Genomic DNA, 20,129 nt, shown 5'->3' on the forward strand with positions numbered 1-20,129 from the left:
ACTCTCTCATACAGTAAAAATGAACTTAGGAACAAATACACAGGATGTTTCTTCACTAGTCCATTGAACACTGGTTAAATGTCCTAATATATTACTCTGAATAGTCACAGAGAAGCCAAGGAAGTAAATAAATAACAGAGCAAACTAGTAAATACAGGAAAATGAGTTTTTCAAAAGCTTTCTGGGATTCTTTAATTGTCTACTGTTGAACTTTTAACAAAATAATTTGAATTTAAAAAGTTTAATAATAATAAATATTAGTCCTATATAAAGTGATTAAGTCAAAGTAGTTTACTTCAAATACAGAGACTTAATTACAGAAATGGAATGTACCCGATTGTTTAGGGAATGTTGTTTGAGAGGACAGTGTTCTCATGACTAAGTTCAGTGTATCCTGGATCTTCATGTTATTTCTTTCTATCAGGGAAGAATGTCTCCCATCCGGTTTCGTGTTTTCTTCTGGTTCAAGGGGGAGAAGTGTATGGGGGTTGAACAGACACCGAGGCTCCCCCAAGATGCCAACTCTGTGAAAAGAATTACTGGTATAGCTGAAGCAGTAAGGCCAAAGAAGAAGGTGTATGGTTCTGGCTGTGCGTGCGTGTGTGTGTATGTGTGTGTACACACCAAAGCTGCGCGCGCGCACACACACACACACACACCTATATATTTTTTTTTCTTTTTAAGTTTTCCCTGTTTCCATGAACCCCCATTGTGGTCTTACGTGTGGGTCCAAAAACTCAGCCCACAGTAAGATTTTGTAACTGGCCTTCCCACATTTCCCAGAGGTAGTTCTTCTAATGGAGAAACTTCAGCCTTATAAAGTTGGCTACTCCCTCCTCCAAATTAGAACTATTTGAAGTCTAGCATAACTTTCTAGCAGTGTTTTCTAGTCTGGCCAGGTGTACCAAGAGATGCTTGGGAAAGGAAACAGGTGGAGCGGAGGGGGGTGGGTAAGAAGGCAGCTTTCATCTTTGTTCAACTTTCTGGACAAGGCATGGTGTCTGAGCCCCTGCGCCTCCTGGTCCAACCTAGGAGATGACCCGAGGCTCTCCTTTCTCTCTCCTTGGGCCACTTACGTTGGCATGGGCACAGAGCCCAGACTGTCCATGTGCTCTTGCCTCGGGGCTGGGAGTCTGATGCCTCCTTGATGATTCTTTTTCTCAAAGACATTCTGAGCTTTTTCTCTGAGAGACGGCAGCAGAGTAGACATGACTGGAGAGCGCATGTTGATGGCTTTTTTAATCGCTGGGCGTTTTGCCATCATTCTCCTGGGGTGGGGAGGGGTGACATTTAGGTTACATCATCCTGTTTTCTAGAAATATCCCTGAGCTTTGGAAAGTCAAAAGGTCATACCTGAATTGTACAAAAGTCATGTGTTTCTTCCCCCCCCCTGATTCTTCATCCTCACGCTTCCTCCGAGGAATGTTGAACATATTGGTACGAAAGAGCCTCCCTATTTCTTCCTCAATCTCTGTGAAGTGTTGACGTCGGAAGACAATCCAAGCTACATATGTACAGAAAGTATAAAAGGACTACGACAGAAAACAGACAAGAATCACGACCCACGGCTATGATAGTAAAAACTCCCACCTGTCTATATAACGCTGCTAATCAGACACAAACCCAGATGACCCCATTTCTCCACATTCCTGAAAAGCTGTGGAAAATTACACACGTACTCACATTTGCAGGAGGAAAATGAGACCAAAAATTTAAGATATGGCATACAGCTTGTTAGCAACCTTTTAAGAAAAGATATTCACTAAAAATAAGTACCTAACAAATGGCTATTGGTTACTGGTATACTTCATGTTTCATTCAAAAGAGAAAAGCCCCAAAGACTCACCTCAAAGAATTTCCAGTCTTTCTGTGTATCTGATATTTTCTCCCTGCAATATAACAAATCACAACTACAGGTTGAGAGGGAAGTTCAATCTTTCAGTGATGTAGGTAAGCCCCTATCTTCAAAGGCCTCTTGGCAGGATCATTACCTGTGGCCCCAAGGCTATTTATTTATTTTTTTAAGATTTTTTATTTTTTATTAGAGAGAGAGAGTACAAGCAGGGGGAGCGGCAGGTAGAGGGAGAGGGAGAAGCAGGCTACCCGCTCGGCAGGGAGCCTGATGTGGGGCTCCATCCCAGGACCCTGGAATCATGACCTGGGCCGAAGGCAGCCGCTTAACCGACTGAGCCACCCAGGCACCCCGGCCCCAAGGCTATTTAGCTACGTAAATGCTGTCAAAAGGCATTGATGAGTCCCGGTATCTTTTTCTTCAACTTCTCAGGTTATCCAGATCAAAACCCCTACTAGAGTGTTTGGTCAAAAGTTAATCAATATAAATTCAGGATACACAAGCCAGCAGGAAATGTATTCTTATGAATGTTTTTGGTGATGTGAGGGTTGCGGAGAAAGGGGAGTGGAAAGGTGGTAAAGAGGTAACATGGGGTGTTAGTAGGTAGGGAAATAGGAAACTAAGGGGAAGTCTACAATGGAGAAAAAGACAAAGAATAAACATCTTAAAAATCTTAGAAAGATTAAAAAAAATCTTTAAATAAAATCTGCAGTTCACTGGAGACAGCAGTGTGCTCTTCCTTCTAGATGTGGTATATACACTGAGCCTTGTCTCTTAAAGGCAGGCATCTGCTCAGGAGTCCTTGCAACACAAATTCAGTGTTAAGGATACTGTACCGGCATGGGCACACTTACTGAACTTGGCCCCCCTCCCCAACACATGCCATTCTAGTTCTGATTCCCAGCCTTAGGAGAGCAGCCATGGCCTGCGGAGGACTTGAGAACTGATGGAGAGGGCTATGCACCTGCAATCACTTGATCACTCAAGGGGGCCAAGGCTAGACCCAGGCACTCCAAGGCTGATCCTGGATGTGCTTCTGGTTTTGCTTGGGACTTCCTCTGAATAACAGACTCCCAGGATTGGCCCTTGTTATCAGGCTTTTAAGAACCATCCTGAACTCCAGTGGTCTGGGGAAGATGAACCAAACCCCTCAGGGACTTCATGATCTGTGTAGGCCCAAATTAGCCCTCCATTTGGGGGGAACACGGAAGCACTGGTTCAGCTTTTACTGGGGTGGATCCCTCCCTTCCTGCAGCCTCTTCATTCATACACTGGTTTCCTCGTGTGCAAGTCTTCAACAAGGAAGTAAGGCAATCATTACAGTGCATATTTACTAAGTATGGACCCTGTGCCAAGTATGCTAAGCCCTTTACGTGACCATATTTAGTCCTCATAAGATCTCTACGATGTAGTCAGCATTATTATTCCCACTTTACAGCTGAGGAGACTGAAGTTCAAAGACATGTAATTAGGGACAGAGTCTGTACTAAAACTTGGGCCTGTCAGATCTCCACATCTGTCCCTGCAACCAGAACGCTAGGGAAACAAGCTTTTCCTTTAGATTAGTTTGCAGATGGAAAACATTAAATTACAGGCCCAGCAGAAACTTTCAGGACAAGGCTCTGTTGTCCTTCTGTGCCACCTGCAGCCTCCACCTGACCAGAGTGCTTATGTGGCATTTCCCCTCTTCCATGGCCTCTACCAGCTGACACCAGACACCATGCAGACCTGCCAAGCTGAAGCAAAAACCAACCAAACTCGGTATCTGGAATACCAAGTCAGCCTGCCTTCTGGGAGAAGATTAGACCAGCACTTAGGGTTATACAACTCAAACCAGAGGTTTAATACAACTCAAACCAGCACCATCTTAGTGAGGTTTTGAAATGACAGGGTGCACAGGAAACACACACTTTCTCCTCTCCTCTCTTTTCTTTCTTTCTCTTTTTAAAGACTTTATTTATTTATTTGAGAGAGAGAGAATGAGTGGTGGGGAGGGAGAGAAGGAGAGAGAGAGAGAGCAGCAGACTCCCTGCTGAGCAGGAAGCCCATGTGGGGCTGGATCCCGGGACACGGAGACCACGACCTGAGGGGAAGGCAGACACTCAACCCACTGACCACCCAGACGCCCCGCCTCTTTTCTTTTCTTATCTCTTTTTTTTTTTTTTAGAGAGAGAGAGTGCATGTGCACACTCCCAAGTGGGCATGAGGAGAGGTGGGGAGAGGGAGAGGGAAAGAGACAATATTAAGCAGGTTCCACGCCCAGTGCAGAGCCCCATGTGGGGCTCTGTCTGATGACCCTGAGATCATAACCTGAGCTGAAATCAAGAGTCGGATGCTAAACTGACTGAGCCACCCAGGTGTCTCTTTTTTTTTTTTAAGTTCTATTTTATTTAAGTAATCTCTACACCTAACATGGGACTTCAACTCATGACCCCAAGATCAAGAGTCACATGCTCTTCCACCCGAGCCAGCCAGTTGCCTCTCGTCTCTTTTTAAACATTAGAAGAGAAGGTACCATGAACCTCTTCCCCTTCCCCTCAAGTTGCCATAAAAGGAGACTTCTTTCTCTCTTAAAGCCCAAAGCAAACTGAAGGAGCCTACCCCACAGAAATCAAGTACAGAAGGCAGTGGGTTTCTTCTTACCATTCTGATTTGGCTCTGCGTATGAACCTGAAATGAGTCAAGGAAATGGAGGCAGAGAATGAGCACGTTTGGGAACCTCCTAGTTTAAATCTGCAAATTCCTCTCTTGGTGAATTTTGGGTCATTTTTCTTCTTTTTAATTTTACTTTATAATTTTTGTATTAAGTACATAATTATAAACTGACTATAAATTTAAAGATTCACTGAGCATCAATAACAAATTTAAACACTCCAAATTCAAATAGACTTTATAATAGCAAAATCCAATGGAAATATAATGTGAGCCACAAATGTAATTTTTGAATAAAATTTCTGGTGGCCACAGTAAAAAGAAACAGGTGAAATTAATTTTAATAATATACTTATTGTATCCAAACCCTGAAATATTATCATTTTAATATGTAGCCAACATTTTAGAATGATTAATGAGATATTTTGTTCATTTTTAAACTTGTTTGTATAGTGTATATTTTACATCTATATACATCTATAGTGTATATTTTACATCCATTTAAATATGGACCAGCTGCATTCCAAGTGCTCAATAGCCACATGTAGCAAGTGGCTACCATGCTAGTCAGCAAAAATGCTGTACATTTCACCTGTGAGGGCAAACTCCAAAGAAAAGGGGGGAAAGCCAGCCTGGTGGTAAACCCAGAGATTTTCAGTGACCTATTATGAAGCTTTCTTCTTTTTTTTTTTTTAAAGATTTTATTTATTTTTGACAGAGAGAGAGAGTACAAGCAGGGGAAGCAGCAGGCAGAGGGAAAGGGAGAAGCAGGCTTCTGCGGAGCAGGGAGCCCAATGCGATATGGGGCTCAATCCCAGGACCCTGGGATCATGACCTGAGCTGAAGGCAGACGCTTAACTGTCTGAGCCACCCAGGTGCCCCTGTTATGATGCTTTCTTATTCCTTCTTGCTACATTAGACTCTTAGCTCTAAAACAAAATGAGGAAAGTATATCATATTTTTAGTCATTTCTGGAAAAAAAAAAGCCAGGCCCAAGGGGTCCTGAGGCCCTAGAGAAAAAAAGTTTGCTCCCACTTACCCCCTGCTGCTTTGGATGGAAATCAGGTTTAAATGGAGGTCAAGGCCTACTCTGCACAAAGGAACAGAATATCAAAGGAATGCGTTTGTGGGAGGGGAAAGAGGCCTTATTGACCGTGACTAGAAGGGTGGGGGTGGGGAATGGGGCTTAAGGATGATTTATAAAACTGAGTTTCAAAGAGACCCCTTTCTCTGTATGCTCATCCCTATGCCAGGGTCTCTGGTCACCCATCAGGCGACAGCTTGCACTGAGAGCAAAGGAGGAGGGTAGAAATCCTAGGATAGAGGCGGGGGTGGAGCCCGAATTGGCCCGAAGAATAGATCTAATTCTATAGCATGTGCCATGAAGAGGTTTCCTTATCTATCCTGGAAAACACGGAGATCTTTTACTGAACACGTTCATCAAAATCGTGCCAAAGCTTTTGCGATATCAGGATTTTACAGATGTATTTAGAATAGAAAAGCATGTCCTCCTACTTTTCGAGAAACATGAAAGCACTAAATTAACTGTCCCCAAATTGCTGGTTCTTCTGAAATCTCTAATTTAACTCCAGAGACAAATAGCTTAAGGTGGTCCTAGTCCAATATTAAGTGTGCATATATTAGAAAAGTCAGAAAATACATGAGAATGTTCTCATGGGAATATTAACTTATTCACATTGGAAGTGAAAGAACGATATATTAAAATCAGGTAATCACTCCTAACTGGCAAAAAAACTGTCCTCACCTTCTAGATAAAAATAGCCAAAAGAACAATATAAACTCCATTCTAGGACATAATCAACGCCCATGGCCAATTAACAACGTTTATTGGCAAAAAACATGCTGTAATCTATTTTCCTTGATATCCTTTGTTCAGCTCTATGACCCGTATGGAATTTGCTATGTGAGTGGTGGGTGGTGAGCTCTAAACTGATTCTTTTCCAAACTGCTATCCAATAGGCAGGAGAAAAGCAGGTGATGTTGCATATAATGACAAAAAGACCAGCACCTCCTGGAGATGAGCCAGTACTGAGGCAATCCTTATCTTTCAAACACAATGAGTTCTTTAAAAGTTTGTAAAAATTACATCGTAATAAAAATGTACTGTTAAAAGTATAATAATGTAAGTGTATGTTCTATATCCAGAGAACTAAAAGATATAATAAAATCTTTAGTTATAATTACTCATAGTTTGGGTTTTTTAAATCTCAAAATTAGTCCGCACTGCACATGTGCTTTTATTTTTAATGTTTGTAAAGATTTATTTATTTGAGAGAGGGAGAGAGAGCGTGCGCACGCATGAGTGGAAGGGAGGCACAGAGGGAGAGGGAGAGAATCTCAAGTAGACTCCCCGCTGAGCCTGAGGCATTAAATCCCACAAACCCTGAGATCATGACCTGAGCCAAAATCAAGAGTCCGAAGCTTAACCAGTGGGGCCACACGCCAGCCACCCCTGCACCTGTGCTTTTAAAGATTAAACATTAAGGGGTGCCTGGCTGGCTCAGTCAGTAGAGCATGCAACTCTTGGTCTCAGAGTTGTGAGTTCGAGCCCCACACTGGGTGTAGAGATTACTTAAAAATAAAAATCTTTAAAAATTAAACATTAGGGGCACCTGGGTGGCTCAGTCGTTAAGTGTCTGCCTTCGGCTCAGGTCATGATCCCAGGGTCCTGGGATCGAGCCCCGCATCAGGCTCCCTGATCCATGGGAAGCCTGCTTCTCCCTCTCCCACTCCCCCTGCTTGTGTTCCCTCTCTCACTGTGTCCCTCTCTGTTAAATAAATAAATAAAATCTTTTTAAAAAATTAAACATTAAATATTGCCAATATAATTATTTTTTAAGAGTAGGTGTTTTTCTGTTTTGTGTTTTTTGTTTTTGAGGGTTTTTTTTAATAAAGATTTTATTTATTTATTTGAGAGTGAAAGAGAGAGCATGAGCAGTGGGGAGGGGAAAATGGAGAGGGAGAAGCAGGCTCCCCATTGAGCGGGGAACTCAAAACCGGACGCAGTCCCAGGACCCCAGGATCATGACCTGAGCTGAAGGCAGATGCTTAACCGACTGAGCCACCCAGGCGCCCTAGAGTAGGTTTTTTTAACCTTGTTGTGGACCTAATGTTTGTGTCCCCCTAGTCCCATCCCAAATTCATATGTTGAAGCCTTAACAACCACTATGATAACATTTGCAGGTGGGGGTAATTAGGTTCAGATGAGGTCATGAGGGTGGACCCCCCACGATGGGATTAGTGTCCTTTTAAGAACAGAAAGAGAGAGACTAGGACTTTCTCTTTCCATCATGGAGGGACCCAGTGAGAAGGCAGCTGTCTGCAAGCCAGGAAGAGGGCCCTCACCAAAACTCACAATGCCGGCCTTCTGATCTTAGACTTCTAGGCTTCAAAACTATGAGAAAATAAATTCTGCTGTTTAAGGCATTCAGTCTGTGGTAGTTTGTTATGGCAGCCCAAGCTAATACAAACCTCAAATTCTAGCTTTCTCAATTTGAAGTGACACTTAGAAGACAGAAGAAATTAGAGTAATGTTAAGTTGAGAAAAAGTAATTTTTTTAAGGGGGGGGGCAAGGGCAGAGAGAGAGGGAGAGAGAATCCCAAGCAGGCTCCATGCCCAGCATGGAGCCCGACTTGGGGCTCGATCTCATGACCCTGAGATCATAACCTGAGCCGAAATCAAGGTCAGGACACTTAACTGACTAAGCCACCTAGGCACCCCTGAGAAAAAGTAATTTTAAAGTGACTGAATAGGAAACTGTGAAGCTGATGATGAACTTATATGGCTACTGAATAGCATTAGAAACAAGGTAGAAGTGTTCAAATAAAGATTTTTAACACTTTCATAATGTGTAAAAACATGAACATCAAAGGAAAGCAACAAACCAGAAAAACAAATGGCCAAGTCTTGCTATATGAAACATAAATTATACAAATACCCACTTTCTAGTTGATAAATGGTTAAAACTAGATGAGGCAGTAATTTTGATAATTAATAATATAATAAACAGGCAGTAAATTATTTTATAAAGAAAAAGAGCACAGACCCCCCAAGTCATGAAAGATTGAAAGTCAAAGGAAAGAGCTTTAAGCTTTTTTTTTTTTTTTTTACAACTTTAAGCTATCAAAAATATTTAACTAATAGAGCTAGGTATGTGTATTGCTGATGGTGATACAAAATGTTCTAGCCTCTCTGGAGAACAATCTGGCAATATGTAACAAGAGCTAGGGAACTACTGATGCCTTCTAGGTAAATACATTCTGGGTAATAAGCCATAAGTAAATAGCTCAAATAGACAAAAGTAATTTCCATAATGATATCTAACGCAGAAATAGCATAAAGCAGAAAAACTGAAATCACATAAGCGTGCACAGAAGGAATGGTGAGGCAAACTGGTGTATCACACAGTAGAACTATAGTTGCTATTCAAAGTGTTAGGTGAGATTCTGTAAGCAGAATAACTAAACAGAGCATATGGAAATATCTGTATTTTGAAAATGTGGGGAATGCAGAGAGAAATCATGAATTCTGTTCTTTTTCTATGAAGTTAAAAATAAGGGTTCTGGCCACAGCTTTGGTGTGGCTCTTGAGCCTGTTGTAAAACCACTCTGAGAAGGAGATTGTGGGGGGGAGTGCAATTTAAGGATCAGAGCTTTCCCTCAATGCCTCCAAACCCTCCTGTGATACGACACATTATTTTTTTTAAAGATTTTGAAGTAATCTCTACACCCAATGTGGGGCTCGAACTCACAACCCAGAGATCAAGAGGTGCTTGCTGTACTGACTGAGCCAGCCAGGTGCTCCACGAGACACTTAAAATTTAATTACAGTAATATATAAACTATCATTCTAGGGCAAAGATTATCTCCACACAAATGTCATCTTATCACCCCCACCTTACTAGCTTGTCCCCACAGCTCCTGTTGCTGCACAATGAGTAGCAGAAGGGCAAGGGACACACCCAACGCCCCCTTCGACACTGGCCCATCACCAGGCCTCCTGCCCTAGGCAGCCGTGGGGCCCTGGCCCTGGAAGCAGGAAGCCTTCCGGGTTGAGAGCGAGATTCCGCTGAGCCAGTATATCCTGAGGGGAAAGTCTTTTAAACTTAAGCAGTGTAGATTCTGGGATCCTTCCCATACTCGGCTTTCTCAAACAAGACACCACATGTGTTTGGGGCAGAGTCTCACCTGAGTCCAACTATCCTCTACAACCAAAGTGGAAACTTTCACAAGGGCACCAAAAGTCAAATTTTCTGGATACGAATACATAAACAAGTGAAGATCTCATGAAACTGTGCAGTGTGCACTTACTTTCCGCAGCACATGTGATGCTTATCAGGCATGGCCAAGCCCAGGACGAGAATGCAGTACTTCTGGGCCAAGTACTTCTGGGCCGCTTCTAACTTACTTATAACCAATTCCATCTCTTTCTTCTCTACAAGGCCCCTGAAAAGAAAATGATCACTTGGGTTAATTTGGGCAAATGCCAATACTAATTAGCAAAAAGTCAGAAGTGTAAACTATTTTGAAAGAAATACAAGTGAATCAACACATCTCACTTACCTTTTATTCAGTTTGAGCTATGGCAAAGGGAGGGCCTCCAAGCCCTTTGATAGTTATCATTGTAATCAGCATCTTGAGTTAATGGTGAATTTTCACTTTATAGATTCTTTGTAGTATGTATCCTTAATTTTACATATAGGCTGTCCTAATTTATATAGGACAGCTCAACTGACAAATGACCTACACTGGTTTCTGAGGCAGCTAGCAGCCCATTTCCCTGCTGTTTTGTTAAAAGAGCTATGGAGACTCTCTCCCTTCAGCTTCCCCTGGGTTCCTGATGTTACTACTAAATTTGAAGGCCCAATGTTCGACCTTCTCAATGCTTCCCTACTCCCAGTTCTGTGTTGGCTGAGGAAGCACGTGTGGACCACTCCTCTGGGAACTTTGGCATCAATTATAATAACCTTGCTTCCCTGCGAAAACACTGCCCCAGCTCCAATCGAATTGCAAATGAACTTTCCAAAAGACAACCTGTTCGCAGGTTACAGCGTGTCTGGAGCCAAATTTTAGAGTTTTTCCAGTACAATATAGTAGGAAACAATACTGCTAACAATACATTCCAGTGATTGCTATTGAAAAGTGAAGTGTCAGGGCACCTGGGTGGCTCAGTCGGTTAAGCAACTGCCTTCAGCTCAGGTCATGATCCCAGGGTCCTGGGATCAAGTTCCGCTTTGGGATCCCTGCTCGGCGGGAAGCCTGCTTCTCCCTCTCCCACTCCCCCTGCTTGTGTTCCCTCTCTCGCTGTCTGTCAAATAAATAAAAAAGTCTTTAAAAAAAAAAAGAAAGAAAAGTGAAGTGTCATTGGCTTTTTATCTGCCTTTTAACTTTCAGAAAGATTTAAACCCCATGAAATGCACTTTAAACAACAGGGACAATTCCTGCCCCTTCTGATGTTAACCACTAGAGTGACCACATGAGGATATGCTGTGGAGGAAGGGGTTTAAGGATCATAGAGCTATTTCAAAGCACAAAATGTTATCACATGCGGTGAGAAGGCTTGTGAGTCACTGGAATAAAGTAAGTTTCTGGAATAGATAAAGTGAGTTCCAACTTTAAATGCCCAAATTTCATATAACCCAAACATCTGCATCCATCTGCACCCCAAACCCCATCACTATGCCTGCCTCCCTGTCTCTTTCAGCAACCTCCACCCTCTCTTATTCCTCACCCCTGCGTTGCCAGAGCTGCCAGTAGCTAATACATCTCTTTTGCTGTTGAAGACAAAACAAGGAAAAAATGCCTTGAAACTTTTAGGCCACTGGCTCCTAAGTTTAAATATATGTAAGAATTGGGGCACCTTGTTGGCTCAGTCGTTAAGTGTCTGCCCAGGGTCCTGGGATCGAGCCCCGCATCAGGCTCCCTGCTCGGCAGGAAGCCTGCTTCTCCCTCTCCCACTCCCTCTGCTTGTGTTCCCTCTTTCGCTGTGTCTCCCTCTGTCAAAGAAATAAAATCTTAAAAAAAAAAAAATAAATATATGTAAGAATTGCCTGGGATACTCGCTAAAAGTGCAGATTCCTAATGCCACCCCCTCTCCAAGATCTTGATTCAGTAGGTCTGTGTAGAACCTGCCATTTAAAACACGTATAATCCTTTGGGGAAAACTTGACAATAATTTCAAGTGCCATACAACTGACCATAAACTTGGGTCCAATAATCTCTCCTGGAAATTTATCCTTCTTAAAAAAAATTATCCAAAATTAAGGGGGAAATCTAATGCATGAAGATAGTCAATAATATTGTTATTACCTACTTGTTTATCAGGAAAACTGGCAACTCCCAAAAATATATAAAATGGAGGGGAAAAAGGAGTAGTAATGCAGGCTGTAGTAATACAGCCAAATACTGTTGAAGGACTTGACATTTATTAACTTAACATATGAGTCCCTATAGGATTTATTCCAGCACCAAAGTCCACACTCTTAACCACAGTACGTACCATACTGCCTTTTAATAGGTCAGTCAGTCCATCAACACACATTAGCTTAATAAATGACTTAATAGTCACTATAAGTAGCTTAGTAATGACTTAATAAGTCAGTCAGTCCATCAACACACATTAGCCTGACGGAAAGTTACGCCACCATTAAAAATAATTATGAAGATGTAATAACTTGAAAAATACTTGTTTTAAAAACTGCATAATTTTGCCTTTGTACAGAAGCTACAAATCCTAATTACAAATGGATAAACTGTATAAGAGGGCTCAGCTGACTGGGACAGGGTGGCGAACATGCTGCACAGAGGCTGAGAGGCTGGGGAGTTAGATGGATCTGGGCACCCATCTCAGCTCCACCACTAACTAGGCAAGTCTTCTCTGGCCAGCTCCTTAACCTCTCTGAGCCTTAGCTTCTTCATCTGTAAAATGGGGATAAGACTTCTTCTTCCGGAATTAGGGCTTTTAATCATCTAAAACCACCACAGTGTACCTCTGTACCCCTTCCAGCTCTCCTCTCACAAGTTGTAGGCTTTCCTCCCAAGCGGCAACCTCTGCATTAAGATAATATTGATGATCTCATCTAATCTGGATGATAACTCTGTAAAGTAGATACTACTATTATCTCTGTTCTATCTCACTAGTTTGACTGAAATCAATTTTTTTCTTAAAGTTATTTAAGTCCAGATATCTCAATATAATCTATATTTATTTCTATTAATAAGTACACTAACTGACCACTGGAATCCTGAAAGTGAAACCTTTGTCTTATTATTTTAGAATCACACCATAGGGGGCGCCTGGGTGGCTCAGTCGTTAAGCGTCTGCCTTTGGCTCAGGTCATGATCCCAGAGTCCTGGGATCGAGTCCTGCATCGGGCTCCCCGCTCAACGGGAAGCCTGCTTCTCCCTCTCCCACTCCCCCTGCTTGTTTGTGTTCCCTCTCTTGCTGTGTCTCTCCCTCAAATAAATAAAATCTTAAAAAAAAAACAACATTCCACAGCAACAAATTGATGACTCTAACAGCATTTCTAACAGCTGAATCATTGGATTGGTTCCACAAGTACCGGGGAGGGCAGCCTGGGCACTTGGAAAGTTCCATGGCTTGCCAAAGGTCACCAAGCCTGAGAGGCATTGTTCTGCTCTGGATTCTGAGTTCCCAGATTCTTGCCCTGTACAGCTCTAAGCCACCTCTGCCTAAAGCAGTTAAATTCTTCCTATGTAGCCTAAGAAATCTTATTTTCTTCTGTGATATGGAATATCATTTTGGTCATATCTATTAATTTTTTTAAATCTTCGTTTTTTTCATTAGATGCTTACAAAAGCCCTAGCGAGAATTTCAGAAGCATAAAAAGCATAGAACCAATATCTATATCTGCACTGTCCAATATGGTAGCCATGAAGCCACATGTGGCTATTGAGTGGTTAGTATGAATTGAGGTATATTGTTAAGTGTAATATAGATATCAGATTTCAAAGACTTACTACCAAAAAAAGAAGTATGTCATCAATAACTTTCTAATATTGACTACATGTTGCAATGACATTTTTGAGTCACTGAATTAAATAAAACACATTATTAAAATTAATTTCACCTTTATCTTTTACATTTTTTTAAATAGAGCTACTGAAAAATTTTAAGTTACCTATGTGGCTCTCATTATATTTCTATTGGGCAGTGCTGGTCTATATTATCTGGAATATTTTGTTGCTAGAAAAACCATTTGAATTATTCAGTGAGCTTTAAAAACTGATGAACTCCTCCCATGTGAAATGTCTGTTTTCATATACTCCAAAAATTTAAAAATTTCCATCATCTCTACCTTAGTTTTCATACGGGCAATAATAAAACTTTAAAGTGCACTACAAAATCCTACTTACACCATATAGCTTTCGGGTTTCTTTTCCAGTGAATTTTTTTCCAAGTAATGAGATAAATAGTACAACAATGCCATGAGGAAATTGTCAAGATTTTTATTCCTAAGGGAAGAATTAAAAAAAAAAATAGAAGAAATGAATGCTAACATATTTATTTTTTCTTCAAGATTTTATTTATTTATTTATTTGAGAGAGAGAATGAGAGAGAGAGAGAGAGCATGAGAGGGGGGCGGGTCAGAGGGAGAAGCAGACTCCCCGCTGAGCAGGGAGCCCGATACGGGACTCGATCCAGGGACTCCAGGACCATGACCTGAGCCGAAGGCAGTCGCTTAACCAACTGAGCCACCCAGGCGCCCTATTTTTTCTTCAAATTTTTATTTAAATTCTAATTAGTTAACATATAGTATAAACATATTTCAAGCATAAAACTTTTCATAAGAATATGTGGGCACATGACGTAAGAATAAGTAGAAATATACATTATCATGCCTATCACACAATTTACCATTTAAAATTCTACCTACTATACTATCGAAGATGTAAGAAATCTGATTTTTGTAACCAAACTTTTTAGGGGGTCACACACTAAATTACAGGTTTGCTTATCAATTAGTTTTAATTTTTAAGAAGTTTTCATTATACAAATAATATTTTCCATTGTTTAAAAAATGTACACAAATGTGTAAAGTAAAAAGTCCTCTCACTCCTTTGCTACCATCCTACTTCCAAGCGACAGCCACTGCTAAGAGTGGAATGAATCCTTCCTAAATTTTTCAAAGCATAGACAATTACATGTAAGGTCCTCCCCCACCAACGCACATACATATGCATGAATATATGCCTTAAAATTTTCTTCGGTAACAAAGAAGATAATGCATATATATACAAGTCTTTGCAACTTGCTTTTTTCACTTAGTTGCTTAGAACGGACCTCTTTCCATGATACCATGTATCAATTTTCCTCATCCTTTTAAAAGTTGTATAAAGTTTTCTATATCTCATATTTTATTTAACTAGTCCTCTATTGATGGATAGGTAGTTCTTTTAAAAATACTGTTAACATTGCTGCCATAATTATCCTTGTGGCCACGTCTCTGAGGAACTTCCTAGGAGTGAAATTGCTAGGGCATGGTGTACAGCATATTGAAGTTTCACAGTTTTGCTCTAGGAAAAGGTTGCATTGATTCACAATCCCATCTCATTTCTTTTAAAACTAGAAGCCTTTGTCTTTCTAAGTATTCTTACAAGATTTTTGCTGCTTCCTTTCTAGCAAATGCAAATTCTTACTGACATTCTTTCTTCAACTATACCTTGACAACCGGATGAAGATGAGCATTGCTGATTTTTTTCCCACAATGTTAGTAACTACCTGTCCTGGGCTGGGTTCTCTCAGAAAAAGACTCTGAGACAAAGATGTGAGATTAAGTAGTTTACTTAGGAAGTGCTCACAGGAAACATGAGTAGCAGGTTGGGGAAGCAAGACAGGAAAGGGGAAGGAAGCCCACACAGCGGGTGTTAACAAGTTCATTATCCCTATGGACAAATGCAGTTCAGTCCTGTGGGGGGCTCCGGGAGACAGTGCAGAAAACTTCTCAGAGTTATCCTGACAGAGGGAAGCTGGGATATCTTTGTACCAACTCTCCCATCTAGCACAACTCTGGCTGAAGGCTGCCTCTGGGACACTGACAGTGCTCCCAGCTTGCCCTGTGGTCAGGCTGAGTGTGCTCCCGCTGTGGAATAAAGCTTCAGGTGCTTGCCACAAGCAGCCTTCGCTGAATGCTGAGGGAATGTGGGAGGGCTGCCAATCTTGGGTACCCAGTTCTCATTGAACACCGACCCGCAGCCAGACCGAGACACAATTACTTCCGATTTTGTATCTGAGGAAACAGGCTTAGAAAGGTCAAGAAGCTTACCCAGAGTCATATACCTAGTACTTGCGGGGGCTCCAAACATGGAGAAAACTGATGTTCAGTAAGTGAGTCTACCCTCTAACCATTATATAAATATAATGTAGTCTTTATGGGACTTTGACAACGTGCTCTCTATACTCCTTGCCCTGGGACTTTGTTCTGGGTTCCTGTGACTTCTGGCTTCCTGTCTTTGGTCTCAGCCTTGGGGACTGAGTCCTGAAGGGATGGCCTGCATGAAGCCAGTCCCATGTCCCTGGCAAAAAACCAGATTTGTCATCATTTATCAGTTAAAATTGCTTCAAATTAAGGATAAAAGGTCTAAAATGTCTCATGAGCATTACATACCTCATAAACGTTGTAAAAGAACAGATCCGCTGCATCTCAGTATCTTGTAGCAAAAACAAAGCAACAACTGAAAGGAGAGAAGATGGACAATTGAGAGACGGACAAAGGGCTGTGTCAGAGATCCACTCCAGATAGGATATGTGAAGATGACCAAACAGTTACTCACATTTAGCATCATGTAGTGTCACGTTGCCCTGCTGACCTCGTTTCTCTAAGGCTTTAGGTGACTTATCGTCTCTTGAAGCAAACTTTTTATCTGTCAACCTATTTTAGAATAGAACAGTCTCTAGTGGTGGTTTGAAAGGTTTCAGTTGTATTTAATTGATCCTGAGGTACATGAGACTTTTACTATAAAGTAAGGAGAGTGTGAGTGTCAAAACCCAAAAATGGGTTTTGTTTAATGGAGGAGAATTCTGGAATGCATTTTATTAAACATTATATTTACCAGGCTAGGGGTAGGAGAAAAGCCTGATATAAAATGTAAATACCAATTCCATCCAAAACAGATCATTTAAATCACCTATTAATCATCTATTTAGATAATCTATTCATGGTGTAGCTACCATTTTCAGATTTTTAAAAAAAGTATAAAACGTTGAAAATTTGCTATGAGCCAAATTATCACAGGGATACATCTGCAAGGACTATTGTAACACCCCCCATAACTGAGAAACAGTGCATGTTCTTTCCTTAAAAGGTATCTGCATAGGGGCGCGTGGGTGGCTCAGTCGTTAAGCGTCTGCCTTCAGCTCAGGTCATGATCCCAGGGTCCTGGGATTGAGCCCCATGTCGGGCTCCCTTTTCCGCGGGAAGCCTGCTTCTCCCTCTCCTGCTCCCCCTGCTTGTGTTCCCTCTCTCGCTGTGTCTCTCTCTGTCAAATAAATAAATAAAATCTTTAAAAAAAAAAAAGGTATCTGCATATCAACCTCAGATAATGGGAATGATATTTTCTAGAATTTGTGGGGGCACCCGGGTGGCTCAGTCGTTAAGCGTCTGCCTTTAGCTCAGGTCATGATCCCAGGGTCCTGGGATCGAGCCCCGCATCGGGCTCCCTGCTCAGGGCGAGCCTGCTTCTCCCTCTCCCACTCCCCCTGCTTGTGTTCCTTCTCTTGCTGTGTCTCTGTCAAATAAATAAATAAAATCTTAAAAAAAAAAGAATTTGTGACAACTTGAGCCATTCTGCTGAGAGCGGTCAGCAGCACTGCCACAGTTGGGAAGCAAAGGTACCTGTCTGAAGCGGGGCCGTCAGTTTCAGCAAAGTGTATTGCTTTGCCTTTCTTTCCTTTCTCCTTGAGTTCTATTGCAGGTGTAAAACTGTAATAGAAAGGAGAAAATTAGGACCCTAACCTTTCCCCGGGGGGAAGACTGATCCTATCAGGACAGTCGCTCATGGCATCTTAGGACTTGCAGATGTTATGATTGGCACCTGAGGAGAATCTGAGGCACCGTGGTACTCAATTCACATTATTTACATATGGAACAACCATCTAGAAAGAGACGAACGTTTCAGACTCTACGTTCAGCCTCTACGTATCTGCGGTCTCCAGAACACCACCATACACAAAACATTTCCATCTGAAAATGTCATAGTAGCTTCACAAGAAACAGAAAGCTCATGAGAAGTCTGGAGAGATGTTTTTATTTACTGAGCACTTGTTACGTACCAAGTGCTTTTAGGCACAATCTTGTTCAATCACAGTGCCTCTATGAGGAAAATATTACTAGTATGGCCATTTTTACACACGGAAAAACCGAAGCTTAGAAAGAGATAAGTAACATGACCAAGATCACTGAGCCCGTGTCGGAGCCAGGATTGCAGTCCGGGATCTCTCACTGCAGAGCCATGCGCGTACCCACCAGGCAGTCCTGCCTCCTGAGCTGCCATTTTAGTTGTCGCTGCTCTGGACTCTTGACTATCTCATGGAAGGTTTCAGGACCCTTTCTTTAACTCAGGGCTTCTTGAATTCTAAGGTTATACAAACATTTACTAAGCAGTAATGGGGCTAAGAAGGGACCATGACTAAGCAACAAACACACAGATACTGAGGCCATACTCTGTCACACATTGCTCTGACAGGAAAAGAAAATGGTGTCTGTCTGAGTCCACGCACAACCTCTTGGGAATATCAGCAAATGCTTAATAGAAAAGCCAAGAAAAACATTTTGAAGACCAGCAGAATGTGGTTCCTGCCCTTACAGAGAGTACATATTCTGGGAGAAGTGGGGTGTCTACCAAATACATTGGTTTTGAAGCCCACCGTGGATTATGATTTTCATTTTTTCTGTCTGAAACAATGCCACAGTGATAACATGACCCAGAAGCTTAATTTCTGCCCACAGTTTCATGTCTCTCTGCCAAGCTTAAATGCAGGTGTAGTAATAGAAGCACATTCCCCCAGACTTTACTCATTTTCTAAAGATGGATATCAATCATGTCTACTCTCTTCATCTCCTTGCCAACAAAATAGTTTTGTGTATTTTAACAGGTTTTTTTTTTGACACAACAGTTTTTGAAACAACTTCCTTTGAAAATTTTCTTTGATTAATGTTACCCACAAAGTAATCATTTTAGAGAAATACTTTCCCATGGGAATAATAAAGTTAATCAGTTTGGTTCTTTCTTCCTCCAGTTTTTGCCAACCTCCTAGCAGTATTCGGGTTGTAGAATAAGTTAGCTCCTAAAAGCATGTACATTATGTCACCGCAAGGAAATGATCCTTTGCATTTTTCTACTTTTTTTTAAGGTCATTGGCACCATGTTGGTCAGTGGATGATTTCTAAGCTTTTCATTCTTTCTGATGCCTCCAAGGATTGGGTATTTAGTGGGGAGAGTATGCTGAAATACTGAGGGGGTGGGTATGCTGAAATACTGAGGGGGTGGGTGGGGAAAAAATAAAGAAATGGAAGAATACCAAATGTTGATGGGGGCTACTGCCAAAGAGAGACTGGGGATCAGATGGGGCAGAGAGGTGAAATGGTGATGAAGAGGTCTATCTTCCAATCTGTGTACTTCCGTTTTGAGGTGTTTCTTTTTAATAATAAGAATATATTGATTTATTTCCTGCATCACTAAGAAAAAGTTGATAGAGACACATAGAAAGAAAACACTATATGGTTGATTATGTTATATTGACAGACCATTTGGACAGCCTTTAACAAAATAATCAAATCTCCCAAACATCCAGACTTTTTTTTTTTTTAAGTAGGCTCTACGCCCAGCATGGAGCCCAGTGCACGGCTCAAACTCACGACCCTTAGACCAAGACCCGAGCTGAGATCAAGAGTCAGATGCTTAACCGACTAAGCCCCCCAGGGGCCCCCCAGACATTTTCTAATGGCTCTCTGAAGCCATTTCTCCTTGCTAGATGCCTTGTGCAGATTCCTTCATATAACCACCCTAAAAAAGAACACAAAGTTGTTTTCACATTTCTCCTTGGATCATCACACTGTTTTGGCCACTTATGAGCCACTGGCTGTTAACTTTCCTACCCCGGGCTAAGGAAGTCACAGGGCACCAGCTCTCCCAGGATTTCTGTTCTCTAGAAGAGAAGATAGATACACCCAATCTCAGTGACTGTCAAATGAAATTGCTGTCTCCTACCCTTTTCTCAGTCCTATCCCTATCATTCAAAGTGTCTTGCCCTATTTGCCTGAGATGATTTGAGATGAGAGAGCCTTAAAATAAGACACTAAGTGCCTGTCCTTAGCCAATAGCCTGACATTTACTGCTAAGCTTCTAGTCCTTATTCTCTGACCTTCAGACATGCCTTCTCTACTTCCCACTATTCTGAGTGGCTGTTCCCTTGAGTAAAGTCATTTTCTAGCTTGTCTGGTGAGAAGGATTTCTCCCTGTGAGTGCCCTGCTATAGCTCTACAGGCAGACTATGCTCACAGTGCATTTGAAATCACTACAAAGCATCACTAGTAGTAACTGAAAGCTAGAATCGTACCTCTGGTTGGCTCCCAAACTGCAGGCT

General features: G+C 41.6%; 1 protein-coding gene across 1 annotated transcript in view; it reads right to left on the reverse strand.

The window, feature by feature from the left end:
• Nucleotides 1-271: 271 nt before the first annotated feature.
• The window catches only part of PPP1R36 (protein phosphatase 1 regulatory subunit 36), a 30,841-nt gene continuing 10,983 nt past the window's right edge, over nt 272-20,129 (reverse strand). Inside the window, 9 exon segments of the mRNA XM_088025162.1 lie at nt 272-524; nt 1,077-1,268; nt 1,354-1,532; nt 1,847-1,889; nt 9,836-9,970; nt 13,901-13,999; nt 16,153-16,219; nt 16,319-16,416; nt 17,380-17,466. Coding sequence (XP_087881288.1) covers nt 311-524; nt 1,077-1,268; nt 1,354-1,532; nt 1,847-1,889; nt 9,836-9,970; nt 13,901-13,999; nt 16,153-16,219; nt 16,319-16,416; nt 17,380-17,466 — 1,114 coding nt within the window. The 3' untranslated portion in view covers nt 272-310.

The sequence above is a fragment of the Eumetopias jubatus genome, unplaced genomic scaffold (genome assembly GCF_037043125.1).
Source record: "Eumetopias jubatus isolate StellerSeaLion01/CBP00866 unplaced genomic scaffold, mEumJub1_p1.0 scaffold_7, whole genome shotgun sequence".
In the NCBI taxonomy this organism is placed as follows: Eukaryota; Metazoa; Chordata; class Mammalia; order Carnivora; family Otariidae; genus Eumetopias; species Eumetopias jubatus.